This window comes from Phytophthora infestans, genomic scaffold (assembly GCF_000142945.1).
Source record: "Phytophthora infestans T30-4 supercont1.1 genomic scaffold, whole genome shotgun sequence".
Classification (NCBI taxonomy): Eukaryota; Oomycota; class Peronosporomycetes; order Peronosporales; family Peronosporaceae; genus Phytophthora; species Phytophthora infestans.
This window is the reverse complement of record NW_003303758.1, coordinates 969,440-987,693: the sequence shown is the minus strand read 5'-3', so window position 1 is coordinate 987,693 and position 18,254 is coordinate 969,440. Positions and strand designations below refer to the sequence as shown.

Sequence of the window (18,254 nt, the reverse complement as noted above, 5' to 3'; positions counted from 1 at the left end):
GACTGTCGCCACGAAGCTTCACCCACATATCTCCGAGAACTTGCATCAAAGTGCGAGGTCGGGTCTGGGAAGCCAAACACCGCCGAGCATCCTCCAGTACCGACGGAGAAAAGAAGAAAGGAAGCTCAGGGAGCATCCGCCGAAGACGCTGACAAGGATGGCTCGGATCGAAAACGGCCATGAAAGCTCGAATGCCGTCAAGAGAACACGGCGTAGGTGGCACACGACGCTTGCCTCCTACGAGCTCCATCTGCACCCCTCCGCTCAGTGTATCCAATAACGCATTCCAACAACGAGCTGAGCCGAAATGCATAAATGGCACCTCGCGGAGTTGCGCCATGTGAAGAGTCAAGCGACAATCCTTGGAAACCGCTTGCGAGGCTCGGGTCCGTAACGTTGCCAGCGGGAGTGTGAGAGCGCTGGGTAGCGTGACCGAAGTCGGATGCGATGCAGTCGAACTCGGCTGAGGAAGAATCGACACCACCGGAAGCATACTTGGTGAAGGAGCAGCCGGAATGGATTGAGCAGGAGCCAGATCAGGAATTGACGGAGGCTGCCGATGCTTGTGGTGCCGGTGCGACTTGTGGTGCTTCTTTTGTTTCTTGTGCTTCTTGAGCTGCTTCGACCGGTGACTGGTAGGACTCGACGAAGCACGACGCTTGCGACGTTGCTTTTTCCACGAAGCCAACGCAGAGGTAGAACTCATCCCGTCACCAGAATCCATCGAGGGATGCCGGGGGGAGTGGCGATTACTCAGCGGCAAGGATTCATCACTCATCTCATCGTCAGAGCCGAAGATTGCCGCATGAAGGCTTCTCGCTTTAGCCGAACGACGAGCATCGGCGGCCGCTGAGTCGGAACCTGAAGGACTGCCAGCCGAGGTCTCAGATAAAGAAATTGGATCCAAGAGCGACCCAGCGGCAGGATTCGTCGAGCCGATGGACAGTGCAGAATCGTCGCCAGGTCCTAACACCTCGTCGTCAAAGTCCTCAAGCAGCTGAGCAGTCACAGTGCGGGCGGGCGCAGCAGATCTCCGGATAGGGCGCCCAGACGGGGACGTCAACACTGCCGAGCTCGCATGGAAAGACGGTCTGAGGACACTCACGGTCGGAGTCACTAGGTCAGTCGGCGTAGTGGATACGCTCAGACCCCGAGACGGAGAGACGTGAGAGGATCGGCCAGAAGACGACTGGGAGCGCCCAACCACCGTTGACACGACGCTGAGCGGTGCACTCGACTGGGGCAACCCAGCGGAGATGGGTGAAGTCGAGCCTGGGGCACAAACGCTCGTAGCCAGGACAGGCAGCGAAGCCACGACATCGGATGTAGATACCGGTGGTGGGCGAGTAGCCGCGACTGACGAAGTCACCGGAGGATCGGAAGACGGAGAACCCGCCGAAGTCGTCGAAGCAACCGCAGGAACGGTGTCGGTGAACGGCTCAGGCAATTCAAACTCGAATTCAGCTTCGCTCGAAGCGTCATCGTCGTCTTCGGAGCGAGCAGAGACAGCGGGCTGAGTAGCAGAACTTAGCTGAAGGTGACGAACCTTCTTCCGCCGAGTCGACGACGGGACTTGCCGGAGCGGGGCTTTCCTCCATCGGACACAGTAGTTTAAAAGAACTTGAGTGCAAAAGAGCACTGATGGCCTCGTGTCCATCCTCCCCAGGAAGTGGACAAGCGTACGGTTGAGGCGGATGCGGCGCCGGTGGACGATGACGAGGACCTGCAGCAGTGGAAGACTTGGGGTTGGCATAACGTCGAAGCCGCTGAGTCGAAGTCAAGTTCGCCAAAGGCGTACGGTGAAGCTGGGCGAGGGTCGGCTCGGAGTGGCTCGTAGCCGCCGCTGAGCTGACTGGAGCTGCAGCCGAGTCTGCCGATGAAGTCACAGAAGGAGCCTGAATAGCTGAGGGAGCCATACTGGGACCAGCAGCGAAACTCGCCACTGGAGCATCTCTTCGAGGATGGACAATCAACTCCAACCGCCGAGTTTCACCGGCTGGAATGTGTAAAACCTCAGGGAAGCGAGCCTCCAAGATACGACACAGCCGGGCGTTGAGGACAAGGTCGGACGGATCAAGTCCAGGAGCCTGCAAGCCACCGCCCGCAGCAGCAGCCATGTGAGGATCGTGCATCGGAATAATGCCATTCCGACGGATGAGCCGCTTCTGTCGCAAGATCACCGCCCGCTGCTCAGCCATAACCGACTGAGCGTGCCGCAAAGGTTGAGTGCCGGTGGAGCTGTACAACCGCACCGACTCCTGCAGCTGCTCGAAGTGCTTGGAAGGAATGCCCTGAAGGGTGACGAACGCCGCATCCCTCTCAGAAATGGACCGGAGAAGGACGTCGATCTCGGCGTCTCGATCCAAGACTTGCATATGATGGAGCTGGGCTTGACCCAGCGCAGCGTCAACCTTGCTCTGCTCAGCTGCAATAGCCCGAGCAAGTTTTGCCTCACTCAGAGCTACAGCCTTTCGCAGTGAAGCAAGGAGATTAGCCGACTGCGCGGCAGCAGCCTCCAATCGAGATACTTGCTGTTGAGCCGACGAGAGCTGAGTTAACAAGTCGACGTTGCTGAGAGCAAGCGAGTCCAGTCGCCGAGTCAGTGCGCGATTCTCCTTCTGAACAGCTTGATTGTCAGCTCGGAGATCGCCAATGATCTGTGGATAATCAAGAGCGGCGTAGTTGCCTTTCAAGATGTCCAGCAGTTCCCCCGCAGAAGCGGCGTGCAAGATCGCTCGCTGCTGCACGGGATCGGAGGGCTCCACGGAACGAGTAAATCCGTAGGCCATGAGCCTCGCCAAGAAGGTCTGTTCTTATCCTTGCTCGTTAACTCTGGCTATGAGGGAGTCAAGACTCACTGGAACAGCCGAGCTTGACTGACTGGTGGCGCCCAAAGTGGTGTCGCCCGGCAAGCTCGGTGGACCAGGAGGACGCACGCGAGAAGACCCCTCCGACTCCGCGTCGTACTCATGGGAAGTTGTCAAGTCGACCAACCCAGCTTCAGGCCGGTCGCTGACCCCACGAGTGCCGACGGGTCGAGACATCGACTCAGCTGGCGCGCCCTCACCTCGACGAGGGGTTGAAGGGGAAAGGTGGTGCCGCGGGTTGTGCTGGAGCAGCATGCGAGGAGTGAGGAGCTGCCAAGTGAGTGACAGCGGAAGCAACGAACGTACCGAAGAAGGTGGTGGAGAGCCGCGAGACGTCATCAGCCGAGTACGGACCAACGGTGGCAGAACCAAATGAAGGATTAAGACACTCACCAGCTCGGCTCGTATCATAACCGGGGCAGTTGTGGTGTAGGGATTTCCAGATTCGACCATACGCCGACCTACTTTAGGTCAAGAATCGGCTCGGTCTGATAACCCAGAGCCTAGGAGCCAAGGACCACGGTAAGTACTCGGCGATCTGTCCGGATATGCTATCCGGATAGCCGCTGAGCTCAACGGTCGCCCGAACTCAGCTGAAGGGTCGGTAGAGATCCGAAACGACTACATTTCACTAGATATTTGTATGAGAAGCATAGGATTAAATAGGGGGAGCCGAAAAGGCTCCCAGAAGATAAGAGAGCAGAATTTTCCTAGTCCAAGACACGTGTACACTTTTCCGGTAAGTCCCTGCATAGGGCTGGATTATGCCTGCCGTCAATACTCGAGAGGCATAGCTTGTAGGGTATTGACTGGTAGCGCCAAAAGATTAGGTCGGTCCGGGTAGGACAAAGTCTCGCTACGCGCGAAAGAAAGCCCCGCATACTCAGCGGGCCGGTACGTCGGATAGCCCGGGTGTCGTAACACTTCTAGCTGAGCAGCCTCTGCGCTCGGTGACCTGTAAAAGCGCTCGCGCGCCGTCGTCCATCCTTTGGTGGAGGGCACAGGGCTGTGAACGAGCTCAGCCGAACCAAACTCGGCGGAGCCTCGGAAGTGATCTGACTTGGTTAGTCGGAACCGAGTGGAAGCGAGCCACTCGTCTGTTCCGGAAGGGCCGGACCGCGAGGGAACCACCCTCTGCGCAGGCCATACAAGCGCCGACCTAACTCGGCGATTCGTTGTGGTTTGTGTAAGGAATCCACATCTGACGGTATTTGTGTGTTCTACTACACCACACTTCTGATCCGAAGATTTTCCGGAGTATCTGTAATTCCTAATCTATGAGTTAACGAATGCCGGAAAATCAGTGCAATTTACCCTGTTGTGAGCCGTTTCGCGTGACACGTGTCCAGATTATGGCATCGGATTGGCTAACTGTGAATGATGTGCAGAACAGAACTTGTCCATTAAACTTTCAATTGCGATCTCCCTGCAAAATCGCTACACCGCACAGCAACAACGCGACAACACTAGAAGGCCAGCACTCACACAACTGCTCACTCACTTACTCCTCGTCGACCTCGCTCTCAACTTCGGGCCAACGCTTCCTAACAAACCTGATCTTGTGCTGCATCTCTGGAAGGAATGCCATACCGTTCTTCCAGCTCTGATGCCACACCTCATTGCACGTTAGAGCGCTGCCGTGCTCCAATCTGCGCGCCTTGTTACACAGGGTGATTCTCTCCTTCTTGACCGTTCAGCACGAAGCACAGAAGTAGCTGGTCTCGTAGCTCAGCACGCCGGGCTTAGCGTACGCTGAGCACACCTTGCAGAGCCACTGGACCCTTCATCACCTTCCGCTTCGGAATCTAGAGGGAGCAACCAGTCGCCACCTCCAATGTTTATATCATCAGCATCAGTTGGCCCAAACAGCCGGTCCCGTCGCAGTGCATCCAAGAAGTTATCTGAATCGAAGTTATCCAGAGTAATTCCAGCGTGCTCCGCGCTTGGAACTGCTGCCGGAGTGGGCTCTGCCGTAATAGACGATTCAGGCGTTTCCTCAACCTCGACAGGGGTACCCGGAACAGGTTGTGGATCCGTCTAAGATGGATATCCGTCGTAATTATAATTTTCTGGTCCGTGATGTATTCTGTATGAGCCGTAATATCTCGCTAACCGACCTGCATTGTACTGGGTAGATTGGATATCTATTGCGGTCAGGCAAATCAAGACGAAGAGGCTGTCGCGCAGCAATCTGTGGTCAAGAACATTACCAAAGTCCTTCACAACGCCTCATTTGCACTGACAACTTCTACACGTCAGTCCCGCTATCGGACAAACTGCTGAGCATGGGCCATCGCCACGTAAAACCTATCAGGAAATATCGCAGGGGCTGGTGTGCGGCCATTGAGTTCAGGCAAAAGAGACCACAGAAGCGTATGCCGCCCGGAACGTGCAAGATGGCTGTGTGGAAAAGGCGCCGTGAGTTCGCTGCGCTTACGTGGATGGATAATAAGCGTGTTACATTTCTGGCGAAGGGGTGCTCAACACACACCACTCAAGTCTCCCGTAGAGAGCGCGATGGCTCCATTTCTGCCGTGCCATGCCCCCAGCTTGTGCGCGACTACCACGAGGCGATGCGGAGAGTAGACGTTCACGACCAGCTACGCCTGCAGCAATACTCCATCCAGCGCTTGATTCGCATGCGGAAGTACTACAAGACGATATATCTCGGTACGGCGCTTCACGCCGTTCGTTTTCTCGGTCTTCTCGAGTGTGTTGGGATTGACATGGGAGAGGCTCTGTAACTAGATCTGCTAAGTCGTCACCAGCAGCAAAATCCTCATTTGCTTGATTCAGCAGATCGGTATGCAGTCGCCGCATGGGTCGGCACCGGTTTCCCGCGGCTGTGCATCGCAATCTTGTGGACGATGAACGCGTTCACCCTTGCAATATCAACGAGACGAAAGCGATGAAGGGGACGAGGCAGTTGCTGTTGCTGTTGATGACCAAGTCGATGACGACGTGGCAACGGAGCGTGACGAAGTGCCAGTGGAGTTTGACGTGACTGGTCCAGATCTTGACAGACTTCAAGCAGAGGGGTGGGGGGGGTGTTCGATGAACACCACGCGGACCAAGTGCGACACGATGCATTACCCCTCTACGACGGCCCATCTGGTCCAGTTTGAGCTGCGCTGGCATACGCGGAGAATCTTATCGCGATATTCTACGTTTTCCTGCCGAAGGAGCTGTGGCGAAAGATTGCAGCCGAGACGAACAAGTACCATACGGACAACATCGACAGTGTTGCGCAGCAAATGCGTGCACGGGCACGTCAGCGGCGCGAACGCGTTCCCTCAACATTAGTGCTGACCATTGATGATTACAAGACAAAATTAGCGCACAAGCCATCCATCCGGTCCCACGAAATCATTCGGTTCATCGGTTTGCTTATTACACGAGCCCTAGAGCCACGCCGAGAGAGTCTAAGTCGGCACTGGATCACGAAGGTCGAGGGCGCACTCGCGCGCGGCACGTTTGGCCAGTTCTTGACTCGAAACCGATTCCAAGACATTGCGCGGTATCTTCACTTCAACGACAACGAACGACAGTCCGACAGTGGGGATCGGGCCTTCAAAATTCGATCCGTGGCTCAAGTGTTGCAGAAGACGTTCTTTAGATGATGCCGAATGGGTGCACGGATTTCGTTCGACGAAGGGATGGTGCCGATGCGTCATCGCCGCAACCCAATGCGCCAGTACATGCCGGCAAAGCCAAACAAATGGGGCACCAAATTTTACCTGACGTGTTGTGCAGACACCGCCTACTGCTCCAGGTACGAAGTACGATTGTTACGGATAATATCCATGGTATGTGAGGTCGTTTTCTGAGCACCAGGAGCTGCACAATCCGTAACAAGAAATGTAGTATATATTTCGCAGCAGTCAGCATCAGAAACTCAAACGTACATGTACGGGACCGTTTCGTAGACGTTCTTGCACTCGATGCCCTGCGCTTGCCTTTTGGTCGAGGCTGCGGATCCGCTTCAATGACGTGTGTCGAACTAGTTGCCTTGCTTGCGGATCGTGGTCTGCTAGAAGCTCTGGCCTTGCCAGGTGCAGGTGGTACGCTTGAGATAGTCGACTCTCTCGCTGGGGCAGTGGCTTTGGCAGCAGCCCTCGGCCAAGCAATCGCAGTGTTTTTCGCATCAGCTTCCTTCGGTGCGGCAACGGGTGCAGCTAACCCAGGCTCGGACGGCACAGGCACCGCTTCGGAATCTGCTTCAGACCACGCAGGATTCTCTTCAGACAGTGCTGACGTGGTCTCGGACGGACCAGGAGCATTTTCGGGTTGCCCAGGCTCGGCGATGGTCCTGGTGGAGCTGGATCGAAGGCAAATCATCCTTTACGGCGGCTGTAGCGAAGCAGACTCATCTCCCCTGACAAGCGTACACGGTTAGTTGCCGTCACAGCACATTCGCATCGGTAGTCTTACCTTCAAAGTAATCCACGCCTTCCGATCCCGCGAGGTTGCCACCGGGGGAGGGGGGGGGGTAGCGGGGGGCGTTGCTGAGCTCAGAGGATTTTCGATACAGCCAGCATTTCTTCTTCAATTCGCGCCACATCTGGTTGAACGATTTCTCGAAGATGAACATCTTCAGGAGTGATGGTCTCTACTTCGGCGCTGATTTCCAAAAAGAGGGCTGAGAGAGCTTCTTGACTCCTAATCCGTAACCCTAACCTCTTCCTGTCAATCCCGTGTCGCATGGGGTGTGCAGCTTACACTTAACCCGTTTAAATTTATCGCATACAAATGTCAATATGCCGAATTGTCTTCCCTTGAATGTTGTTGCGGGCATCTCGGAGCATTTCACCTCTATAAATTAGATTCCGGATTATCCGTTATGTCGTAGTAGAGGGGTTAAATGTGGGCCTACGGGTACTGATTCAGAAGCAATCTTCTTGCAGATGCCGTTTGGGCAACCTTTAAGCAACACCATTTGTGCAACATAAGAAGTGCAACTTAGTGTCTGCAATCTCTACTTGCTGGTAGGAAAGCGCTGGCCCTTTTCGTGACTTCCCCCTGCTCCGCAGCCATGGCTGAAGATGACGCGGCGTCCGTGCGTGTGGCTGTGCGTATCCGTCCGCTTATCGGACGCGAGAAGGTTGAGCGCTGCGATGAATGCGTGTCCGTGCTGGAGGACGAGAACCAGATCGTTATGGGCAAGAACCGCGCCTTCACGTACGACTACGTGTTCGGCAAGTACGCGCAGCAGAGCGACATTTGGCGCTGCGTGGATCCGCTCATCCGCGCCACGTTCGACGGGTACAACTCGACTATCTTCGCCTACGGCCAGACAGGTTCGGGTAAGACCTTCACTATGGGAAGCGGCAGCTCAGTGCACATTCCGCCTGAGGATTACGGTATCATCCCGCGTGTCATCAGCTACATGTTTGACAAGATCGACACCAAAATGCAGGAGAACGCGAACTATAAAGCAGAGCTACGTATCCGCTTCCTCGAAATCTATGGAGAGGAGATCCACGACCTGCTCGTCACTCTTGGAGACTCGACAGGAGAAAGCAAAGTGAGTCTTCGTGAGGGTGAGAATGGTGAAGTTCAGGTAACTGGAGCCTCAGAAGCCGAAGTCGTAGACGCAGTTGAGTGCATGCGGCTACTGGAGCGAGGTACACTCTGTCGAACTACAGGCAGTACGCTCATGAACGCGCATTCCAGTCGCTCCCATGCTATTTTCACCGTCTCCATGGTACAGCACGTCCCTATTGGCGACCCTCCTGCTGACGGCAAACCTTTAGATGAAGGAGACTACGAAACCAGAAGCTCGTACTTTAACTTTGTGGATCTTGCAGGTTCCGAGCGTCAAAAGCGGACACAAGCGGAAGGCAAGCGATTGAAAGAAGGCATCGACATTAACAAGGGCCTCCTTGCACTTGGCAATGTAATTAGTGCATTAGGAGACGACAAGAAGCGCGGCAAAGTGCACGTCCCGTACCGTGACTCCAAGCTGACACGAATGTTACAAGACTCTCTGGGGGGTAACAGTCGGACGCTGATGCTTACGTGTGTGAGTCCTGCGGACGTCAACTTTGAAGAGACACTTAATGCTCTTAAGTATGCGAACCGAGCCAGGAACATCCAGAACAAGCCTGTAGTCAACCGCGACGAGGCCTCAGCCTTGACGATGGAGCTGCGTCGTCAGGTGCAAATGTTGCAGATGGAAGTGCATCGTCTGCGCAATCCTGGATTATCAGAAGGTGAACTCAAGATGGCAACAGTGGGGACGGATCTCATTGGCATGTCGAGCGACTTTGACTCATTCGGGAACCTCCGGACTCGTGCTGAGAATGCTGAGAACGAAGTGGCTCGCTTGACTGCCGAACTGAAGCGCGGTAAGACGCAACTTGACCATTTAAAGGAAGAAATGATCGCAGCACAAGCAGAACGTGATTATCTGAGACTATGTGTCGATGAAAATGGCGATGGGAGCTCGATGTCGCCGGAGGAACGAGAATCCAAGTCCAATGTGCTCAAAGATCAGCTGCGAACCATTTGTGACTTGCAAGAAAAGCTTCGAGCAGCTGAACGAGACCGTGACAGTGCTGTGATGAACTTCCCGGGGTCTGTTAGTACCAGTAGTGGCTCAAGTGGCGCTCAACCATCTACTCCAGTTCCTTTCGCGCTACCTTCTTTGGCTGAGGTTGATACAAAGGTTGGAAATGAGCTGCTTGAACGAGCAGAGAAGGAAATCAAGAGGGAAACGGCTCTGTTGAACAAGTTGAAAGAAGGAGAGAGCGGCGATGACGCTGGAGGCGACAGTGAAGGCAGTGGAGGTGACGGTGAAGGCTCTGCTGATGGTATGGAGGTGGAGGAGGAGAATCAAGAAGAGGCCGATCGTATGCGTGTATTCCAGCGCCGCCAGCGTCATCTTGGCGAGTCAGTACAGGACTTGGCTCACGATATTTCTTTGAAGGAGCAGCTTGTGCAGAATATTCGTCAAGCTCAAGAAAACTACGACCGGATGAAGAGCTTTTACGAGCAGAAGATGGCGGAAATGGTGGAAGAGGTGCGCGCTGCGCAGGTGGGGCGTGATCAGCTCGTTGATGAGATCCAGCAGATCGAGAAGAAGGCTGCTGCGGAAGGAGATACGTCGGGTGGGAACGGACGTCTGGCCAAGTTATCGCGAGACCTGAAGGTCAAGGAAGGAGAGCTTGACGCCTTGCGCAAGAAGCAAAACGACATGAACCGCTTCATGGCGCAGAAGAAGAAGAACGAGATGCAACTGCGTGTTCTGAACTCGGAGATCAGCAACATGAAGCGACAGAAGGTGGATCTCGTCAAGAAGATGCAAGAAGAGCGCAAGCGCTACGAAGAGGAGGCCAAGCAACGACGTCGTGAGATTATGAGTCTAAAGCGAAGTCAGCAGCGTGATAAGCAGCAAATTCTGCGATTGGGATCGCAGAAACTTGCGCAGGAACGAGTACTTAAACGGAAGATGGAGGAGGTCACGGCAGCCAAGCAACGACTCAAACAGCAGCAACAATTGACTGCTCAAGCGAGGAAAATGAACGCTTCCCACGGTCGTAAGAAGAACACTGCGACTCGTGCTGATCGTGATGCCAAGTGGCTGTCGGAAGAAGTGAAGAAACGCGCAGAGGAGCAGCAGAAACTGGAGCAATTGCAGAAGGAGCGGGAGGCTGTGGCGAAGGAGATGGAAGCGCTCTACGCTCAGCGAGACAAGCTGGAGAACGAGGTGAAGAACTCGATTTCGTCTCAGACGAACATTCGTGATGTATTAACGTCGCCTATGGAGAGTTCTCCACCCAGTCGACGTCATAGCGGTCGACAGCAAACGCTTAATCCCGCTGAAGAGCAGTTGCTTTATGACTTGGAAGAGCGCATTGAGGCTTGTCAAGCCCAACTGGAGTACAAAGAAGAGAAGATCTCAGAGATCTCGGACGATGTACAGGCGGTGGATGAAGGCAATGCGCTCGCCAAAATCGAGAAGACGCAGTCGCTGCCGGAAGCTCGGACGCTTCTGAAAATGCTCTTCGGTATGGCAGTGGATGTGAAGAAGCAGGATCAACGGAAGGAGCAGGAGCTTGCCAAGCAGCAAGTGGAAATGACGGAGCTGGTTCGTCACCTGGAGCAAGAACGAGAGAAAACGATGCAGATCAAGCAGAGCTACGAGGAATCGTTACAGCGGGTGGTGAACGGTGGCGCAAGTCCCGACGATCCGGAGCCTGCAGACGAGACGATGGATGAGCGTAGCCGCATCTTGTTGTCTGTGTCTGAAGAGCGAAATTCCGTGTTACGGAAGAGATGCGAGGAGCTGGAGATGATGTCTCGTGCGACGGACGAGGAGAAGCAATTATTTAGAGACCGGCTGGAACAGGAACATCAGGATCTTGTTGCAAGCAGAGAACGTGTGCGATATCTGGAAACGAAGTTGAAGAAGCTCAGTGCTGTGGCTGTAGGTGCTACCGTGACACCAGGACGCACGCGGGTCCCAGTAGCATCATCTTCAAGAAGCAAGTTCGCCGCCATTTCGAGTCAAGTGCAGTCAGGGCCGGCTTCCTGGGCGAACGAGCTGGACGATGATGAAGATATGGGCACAGACGAACAGGAGGATGACCACGATGGCTGCGAAGATGTCCCTATGCGTAGCGATGACGACGACAACCGAACCTCTCGCTCAGGACAAGATCGTCGTCGGTTTAAGATGGAGCTGGACATTGTTGGCAACTCGGAGTTTGGCTCACAAAAGGGTCGTAACTCTGGTCGACGTGGGAAGGACGACAACGACGAGGGAGCATACGATGCCACTAAAGAAGACTCGCCACATGTGGGGAGCGATGACTCTTCTTCGACCTCAAAGTCGATTTTCTCGCGACTGTCCAACCCAACGAACTTCACTGGAATTCACAAGAATCGCGTGCGAGAGAGTGTGTCCAAGCGTGAGATTCTGCAAAGCCGGTCGGAGCGGAACCGCTCGAGGCGATTAAAGGACAAGGGACAGCTCAAACCGTCGCGGTTGGCCAGTACTCCTTCCGAGCAGTTTGTTGGCACCCCCGCTGGCTTCAAGAACCCTCCTTCCGTCAAGAGTAACTCAGTTTTGGAGGTGCTTGCCAACATGAGACGAGAGAATGAGTCGGAGCAGTATGTGAGTTCTTCAGGCTTACGGCAGCCAATGTCGTACGTCACGACAGACCGTCCGCGCGACTACAGTAGTGATGACAATGAGCTGATGGGTCCTGGTAGCGACGGCTTCACTACGATGCCCCCGCCAGCCCCAGTTGGCGATGTTTACTCACGTCTTGCTGGTCAATACACGGCTTCAGCAAAGAGTAAGCGGCACCATACGACGACTTCAACTCGTCATGAGAAAGGAGATGCTGAAGGATTAGGGAAAACTGGAATGAAGCTTGAAGATGACGGGGGTGAAGAGGACAACTACGTCGGTAGCGAAGACGACTCCAGCTACGACCCACTTCTGGGCGAGAAGAACCTCTTTATCAAGCAGGTTCACGAGGACTTTAGGGACCGTCTAGCTCAGCAAAACGCTGACACTGAAACCTAGACCCTTCAACGTGCAGTGAGATTTGTCTGTTGGGGCGCTCTTATAGCGTGCTTTCCCATTCCAAGTGGGGATGCACGTCTAGATGAACAGAAATCGAGATGTCGAGCAACCAAATAAAGCTTTAATGATGCTCCAGACTACCAACTTCAACTTGAAATGCGCGGCAAGTATAGGCCTTGACAGAGAGAATGTGAATGCCAGCGAAGGGCTCACGTACTGTCCGATACCTCTTGTCTGACGGAGAGATATTCCTGGTACGTGAGCTTGTGGATGGAGCTGCGGTACCGCGTGACTTTGACGGTCTGCAGCATACTTTCGGAGACACTGCGACGGTATCCCGCCTTTCGCATGAGCGACGTGACTGTCTCGACGTGTGTCCATCCCTGTTCCCGGGCTACTTGAGGCAAGTACGTGGCGCTGTACTCGTTGCCGTTCGAGTCACTGAAGTCGATAATGATCCCGTGCGTACCGATCTATACGCAGCAGCTCGTTAGACCCTGATCCAATACAAACTTGTAGTTATAAAGCAAAAGCGTCGACCTCCCAGTCGTCGTAACTTTCGGCGTCCTCGTAGTCGATGAGCAGCGACACGGAGCAGTGCAGGCGATGCAGCTCCTGCGGTCCGATGGGGTCGAAGCGGTGATCACGCAGCGCGCTTTTGAAGGTGAAGTCGCGAAGATTGCGAAGCCGCGTGGGTGCTAACGTCCCGATACAGCCACGCAGGCGAGTCCCGCCGTGTTCGTCGATCTCCCACGTCACGAACAGTGGACTAGAAGCACAAAAGATCATTTACAATATACAAATTGATACTTTAGCTTAGGTATGCCTTGGCAGTCTGAGAGCTTACTATTCCTCGTGCACATCGAAGCGCGGCGTGGGCTCGGTGCCACCATCGAAATGCGACTGTAGCGTGTCGAAGCAGTACACGACCATCGCGGCGCTCGCCATCCTCGCTCTAGTCTAAGAATCTTGAGAAAGAGTCACTATTTCTTTATCTGATAATTCCACTTTAGTGACAAACTTCAAGCTGGCTTTTTTGTGGTCGTAAGGTGGCAGCCGTGCATGACCGTCATCTCGAGGATAGGAAGAGGGAGCCCTTATCCTGCGCCAATATGCGAAGTGCTGGCTGGTTGCGTTGACCTTCCCAAATCGAATGCCGGGCCAGCAGCACCTTCAGCTTCCTCTTCGCCGCTTTCTCTTCGCGTGGAAATATTGGAGCCACTGGATTCATCGGCGCCTAAAGAGAATTTCAGGGCGATTTTTTTGCGTGCACCTTTTTTCCGTTTACGGGCACCGCATGCCGCAGAGACCCTTGACTCATTCCCTGCAATCGCAAAGCCCGCTTGGCGATCTCGATAAGAAGGGAGAAGTACTTTAATTAAGAGCTGTGAGCGCGGTCCCCTATGCTCATCCAGCGTGAGTCAGAGCCTTTTACATGTTATAGGCACCGCAAGAATAGCACGCGGCGCTATTAATCTTAGCAGAGGCAGTGCTCATGACCGAGCAGCTCAACTGCCAGCTGGGCTGCGGCGTTTACGGGCAACAGGCTGTTGCCAACAGCATTGCCGACAGCGATTCAATGACGGTCGCTGGAATACTCGCACCGTATCACCTCCATAGATGTGCCACCAGGCATCTGACCTTTGGTGAGTCACTTAGGCGTGACGAAACTCGATACCCCCGACACCTGCACGAAAGAGGATTAAAATGCGGCAACTTTACTGTGTGTCGGAGGGTGTATTTACATGGAGGAACAACCACCTTATAACTAACTAAACTAAAGCTTTGGATGCGGTTTAGTCTTGCCGTGCTCCGTGGCGGATGCACACACCTCGGCGTACGGCTCCCCTATTGCAGTCTACTTCTCTGCAGCGGCGACCGCCGCCGTGCGAGACGCACAGATGTCCACCCACGGCGCTTTTGGAGCACCCGGAGATCTCGCATCGCCGGCCACCGCCGTGAGCGATGCACAGACCACCCTTGAGCGCCGTCTTGGAGCAGTTGGCAGCGCTGCAGCGTTTACCTCCGCCGTGCGCAGAGCAGAGACCGCCGGCCAGTGCCGACTTGGAACAATTCTCTTCACGGCATCGCTTACCGCCTCCGTGGGCGATACAGTACCCTCCCTCTTTCGCGCTCTTGACGCAACCTTCGTTACGGCATCGACGGCCACCACCGTGCGAGATGCAGAAGCCGCCGGTTTTGGCGCACTTCCGGCACTCAGGTACCTTGCAGAGCCGACTTGGCTTGTGAAACTCGCAGAAGGCACCGAAGAGGCTGTTGGCTGTGCGGTAGCAGTTCTTCTTGGAGCAAATAGTAGCGCCCGCCAGCGGGTGGGTGGGCGTGTGCTGCGTGTCGACCACCGGATCCGGATTCGTGATGAAGCTCAGGCTCATGCGCTCGTGCAACACGGGCGTGGAGACTGTGGAGCCCTCGCTGGGCGTTGTGGAGGCCACACTGGTGGTGTCCGATTCAGTCATGGGGAAGCCCAGGATTAGCTTGGTGGGCTCGTAAACTGGCGGGTGGCACAGCTCTAGAGGGAACTGCGCGCGGTGGTGCATGACACCGCGAAGCATAGAGATGTTTACCGCAAGATAGATTGTAGAAGAGAGTACAGAGCGGAGTTGCGCCTGTGGCAGCGTTGGCGAGTTCGATTGTGACCGCGGAGAAAATCAGAGCAGAGTACTACTCTGAGTAGAGGTGGTTGTGAAAGGATGGACAGGACCCCTATTCAGATCTCAAAGCTTTAGCAGCAGGTTGCGCCACCATCTGCGTTGACGGTCATGAAGCGAACGAGCCGGCTGGAGCACGCTTGACTCATTCACACACACGGTATTGATGCCTGATGCTTTTAGAAAGGCCTCAGTGTCCTGTCTGGGCGAAGGCAAGCCCCTGTCGCCATTGCAAAGCTGAGCAGTGCTGTGCCACCAGCTGACTGTAATATTGAACGTCAGCATGTGGTGGATGCAAGCTGTAGATGAACAAGAGCGGCGGCGTCGTGGACACGATCGTGCATGTACATGTACTGTGCAACAACTGCCCCTTGATCGGTGCAAATGGTGCCCGTCATTGTCACTTAATACATGCACTCCAGTCCGCTGCTGGCGATACTGTAGGCCATGGTGCTTCGATTTTCGAGAGTTCTCGCGAAAGACAAGTCACTTCGAAATTGAACTTGACATCTCTTGATTCCATTCCCGATTTCTTTGCTGCGCAGGATTTGCAGCGTTCATATCATGCGGTACCAGCCGAAAGCACTTCAGCTGGAAGTTCGAGGCTTGCGCTCTATGGCAGGCCGCAAGGCTCGGAGCGCCACCACCACCTCTCTTTATGCAGTACTAACCTACTTAGTCATCGAGGTTTCAGCAAAAAATTTTTTTGCGACTTGCGCCTCTGGTGATACTGCCATGCTCGCAAAATAAATGGTACCGGTATCCTATGTTGACTCATAGAGCTAGCAGATGGCGGCAATGCTACGCGTAACTTACGAAGCGTCATCTCGAATGAGGCGGTGCTCTGAGCACAGTATTGTCGACACACGCGCTGCCACGAGAAAGAAAACGTTGCCAGAGCCGGTGGCACGAGTCCGAGAAAATAGGAGAAACACACGTCCATCGGTGGGATAACACACACGGGGCTGGGCGACATGGGTGCCATAGCCGCGGCGCCAACTAAGGTGAGCGGTGCGAGGCGCGTAGCCGCAGCAAACCCGCGCGGAGAGCCCGCGAAGCAGGGCCGCGCGGTATTTGCGGAGGCGGGCCCAGCGCTGAGCTCACCAGCGAGCCGAGCACTACACTTTCCAGAACATTCTATCTCCATATTGCGAGCGCAGCGAACCGCAGGGGCGCCGAAGGGGCGCCCGCCAAGGAAGCGCGGCTGGTCCCTTTTCTGCTGTGACCTCTAATCGTCGATTATGTCTTATTGCGACACTCAGAAGGTCAAAAGTATACATAAGTCAAGTCAAATGATTTGCTGTGTGCTGAAACAGTAAATACATGTGTTTGGCATGTTCTGTCCACGAGTCCAGCGTCCGTCGCGGCTGATGCACGCGCACGTAGCGGACATCCGGACTGTCAAGCAGACGAACAATGCTCAAATAAGCACTGCCGCTCATCAACGCTGTCGATTGCACTTCAATGATTGCAGAGGCTGAATGCAATCACAGCCTCATCGCCGACGTCGCTGCGCCACTGGCGCTGCAGCTCGGCGTCACTCCGTCGATGATCAAACTTTTAAGTCGATCAGTTCTGGTCTGCTCGTGGGAGTATCAGCCAGCGTACCACTGCGACGCGAACAAGCGTGATGACGATCTAGTTTTAGTCGTGGTCACCGCAAGCGAGCATGTGCTGCCGCAGTATGGAGAGAAACGCTGCTGCACTAGCAGTTGGTGCCCGGAATCAACTTCATGTGGCATTCCGCTGATCGTCACAAGAAAACGCACCGCAGCTTTCCTTCGGTGGAGACCTTTATTGAGTGCAAGCATACGCCCCGAAAAAGCAACGTGCCGAGAAGCTAAAGTGCTGTTGGATACTTGCGCTTCGGTTCGGAACGATGCAGACTACATGTAGATGACGAAATGCAGCCTCAACCAGCAAAGTGCGCCGTACTTCTACTGATAGCAACGACGGCCTCACCGCGCCATCGCCTATCGCTTTAACTCCGGTAAGAATGCTTGCCTAATAGCTGCACCCGTGCCATCTGGACGATGCTACGTTACCGAGTTTTCATCTGGTCGACATACAGAAGGCAAGATTACCTACATCTTCTCGATGGGAGGATTACGTCGACACGCACAATTGTAACCTGTCGGCAAGATTAAATTCATGTACGTACGCACGTGTAAATTGCAGGAGGCCCCGTACAACGTGCGAGTATTGAGGTACGGTAGTCCCTACTTCGACGCAAGGCGTATGCTAAGGAGCAATAGCCTGCTGCCAATTAGAGGTCCTACGTCGGCCCTGACAGCTCGACTTCTCAAAGCCAAGGTAAGACGGACTAGATTTCATTTCCCAAGGACGCCCCTGTTTACTCTGACTTTCGACTCTGTAGACGCTTTTTTACGTACGTAGGTTCGGACTAAAGTACTAGTACCGTATTCCTTATGTGATTGGCGACGCTCGGTCATTAGCGACAAATCCAGCAGCCAATCAAATTGATTTAAATTTCGTGTCGTCGCGCTTTATGTGCTTGGCGACCAATATAATTTTAGCATGTTATATAGTTTTTTTTATGCAGGTATCTTTTATGCTGGCAGAAAGGCTGGACCACCTCAAGAATTTGACTGTCGCCAATCACATAAGGAATACGGTACTGTGAAAATGCAGCCCGGACAAGCAATACATACGTTTGTGATGAACCCGCATGCTGTCGCGACAGCAAATGACTCGGTGGTTGTGATTCGCAACCATGTTGTGAAAGTATACTTTGGTGGAATTGCTACATGGATTGCCATTCAGATCTTCACTAGTGACTGTTCAAACGGCGGGGTCATCGTGGCCGCTCATTCTCCAGTCAAAGATTGCAATGCGCCTGTTGGAATCTCGTTAGCTTAGGATTCTCTCGTTCTCTCGTCTAACATCGCGACCGTCGAGTCGAGGCCGCCGTCGCCGTACAATTGCTATGTGCGGCTCTCAAGCGCCCGGAAGAGTCTCGTGTGAGTCTTTTGCCTTTCAAGATCGCAGTAGTGACCAAAAGATGTTTGGATCTTACTTACTTAAACACTTGGAAGCCGTTCAATCAGTTGTGAATTTGCCTGCAAGCTGCCACGCCGTCAAGTGTTCGTGTATAAAGTTTGCAGTGTGTAGTGATCATTCATGTCGTTGCTCTCGCGCCCCAAGGTCGAGGAGGGGGGTCCA

General features: G+C 54.2%; 3 protein-coding genes across 3 annotated transcripts; 1 reads left to right on the top strand and 2 right to left on the bottom strand.

Moving 5' to 3' along the window:
* Window positions 1–7,899: 7,899 nt before the first annotated feature.
* Window positions 7,900–12,402, top strand: PITG_00152 (kinesin-like protein; the record flags this gene model as incomplete). The annotated part of the gene is made up of 1 exon (XM_002908733.1): window positions 7,900–12,402. The coding sequence occupies one exon, from the start codon at window positions 7,900–7,902 to the stop codon at window positions 12,400–12,402; it is 4,503 nt and encodes a 1,500-aa protein (XP_002908779.1).
* Window positions 12,403–12,921: 519 nt separating this feature from the next.
* PITG_00151 (uncharacterized protein) lies at window positions 12,922–13,350 on the bottom strand (the record flags this gene model as incomplete). The annotated part of the gene is made up of 2 exons (XM_002908732.1): window positions 12,922–13,171; window positions 13,250–13,350. The coding sequence occupies 2 exons, from the start codon at window positions 13,348–13,350 to the stop codon at window positions 12,922–12,924; spliced, it is 351 nt and encodes a 116-aa protein (XP_002908778.1).
* A 301-nt stretch (window positions 13,351–13,651) lies between these two features.
* Window positions 13,652–15,046, bottom strand: PITG_00150 (uncharacterized protein; the record flags this gene model as incomplete). The annotated part of the gene is made up of 2 exons (XM_002908731.1): window positions 13,652–13,774; window positions 14,244–15,046. The coding sequence occupies 2 exons, from the start codon at window positions 14,973–14,975 to the stop codon at window positions 13,652–13,654; spliced, it is 855 nt and encodes a 284-aa protein (XP_002908777.1).
* Between the last annotated feature and the right edge of the window lie 3,208 nt (window positions 15,047–18,254).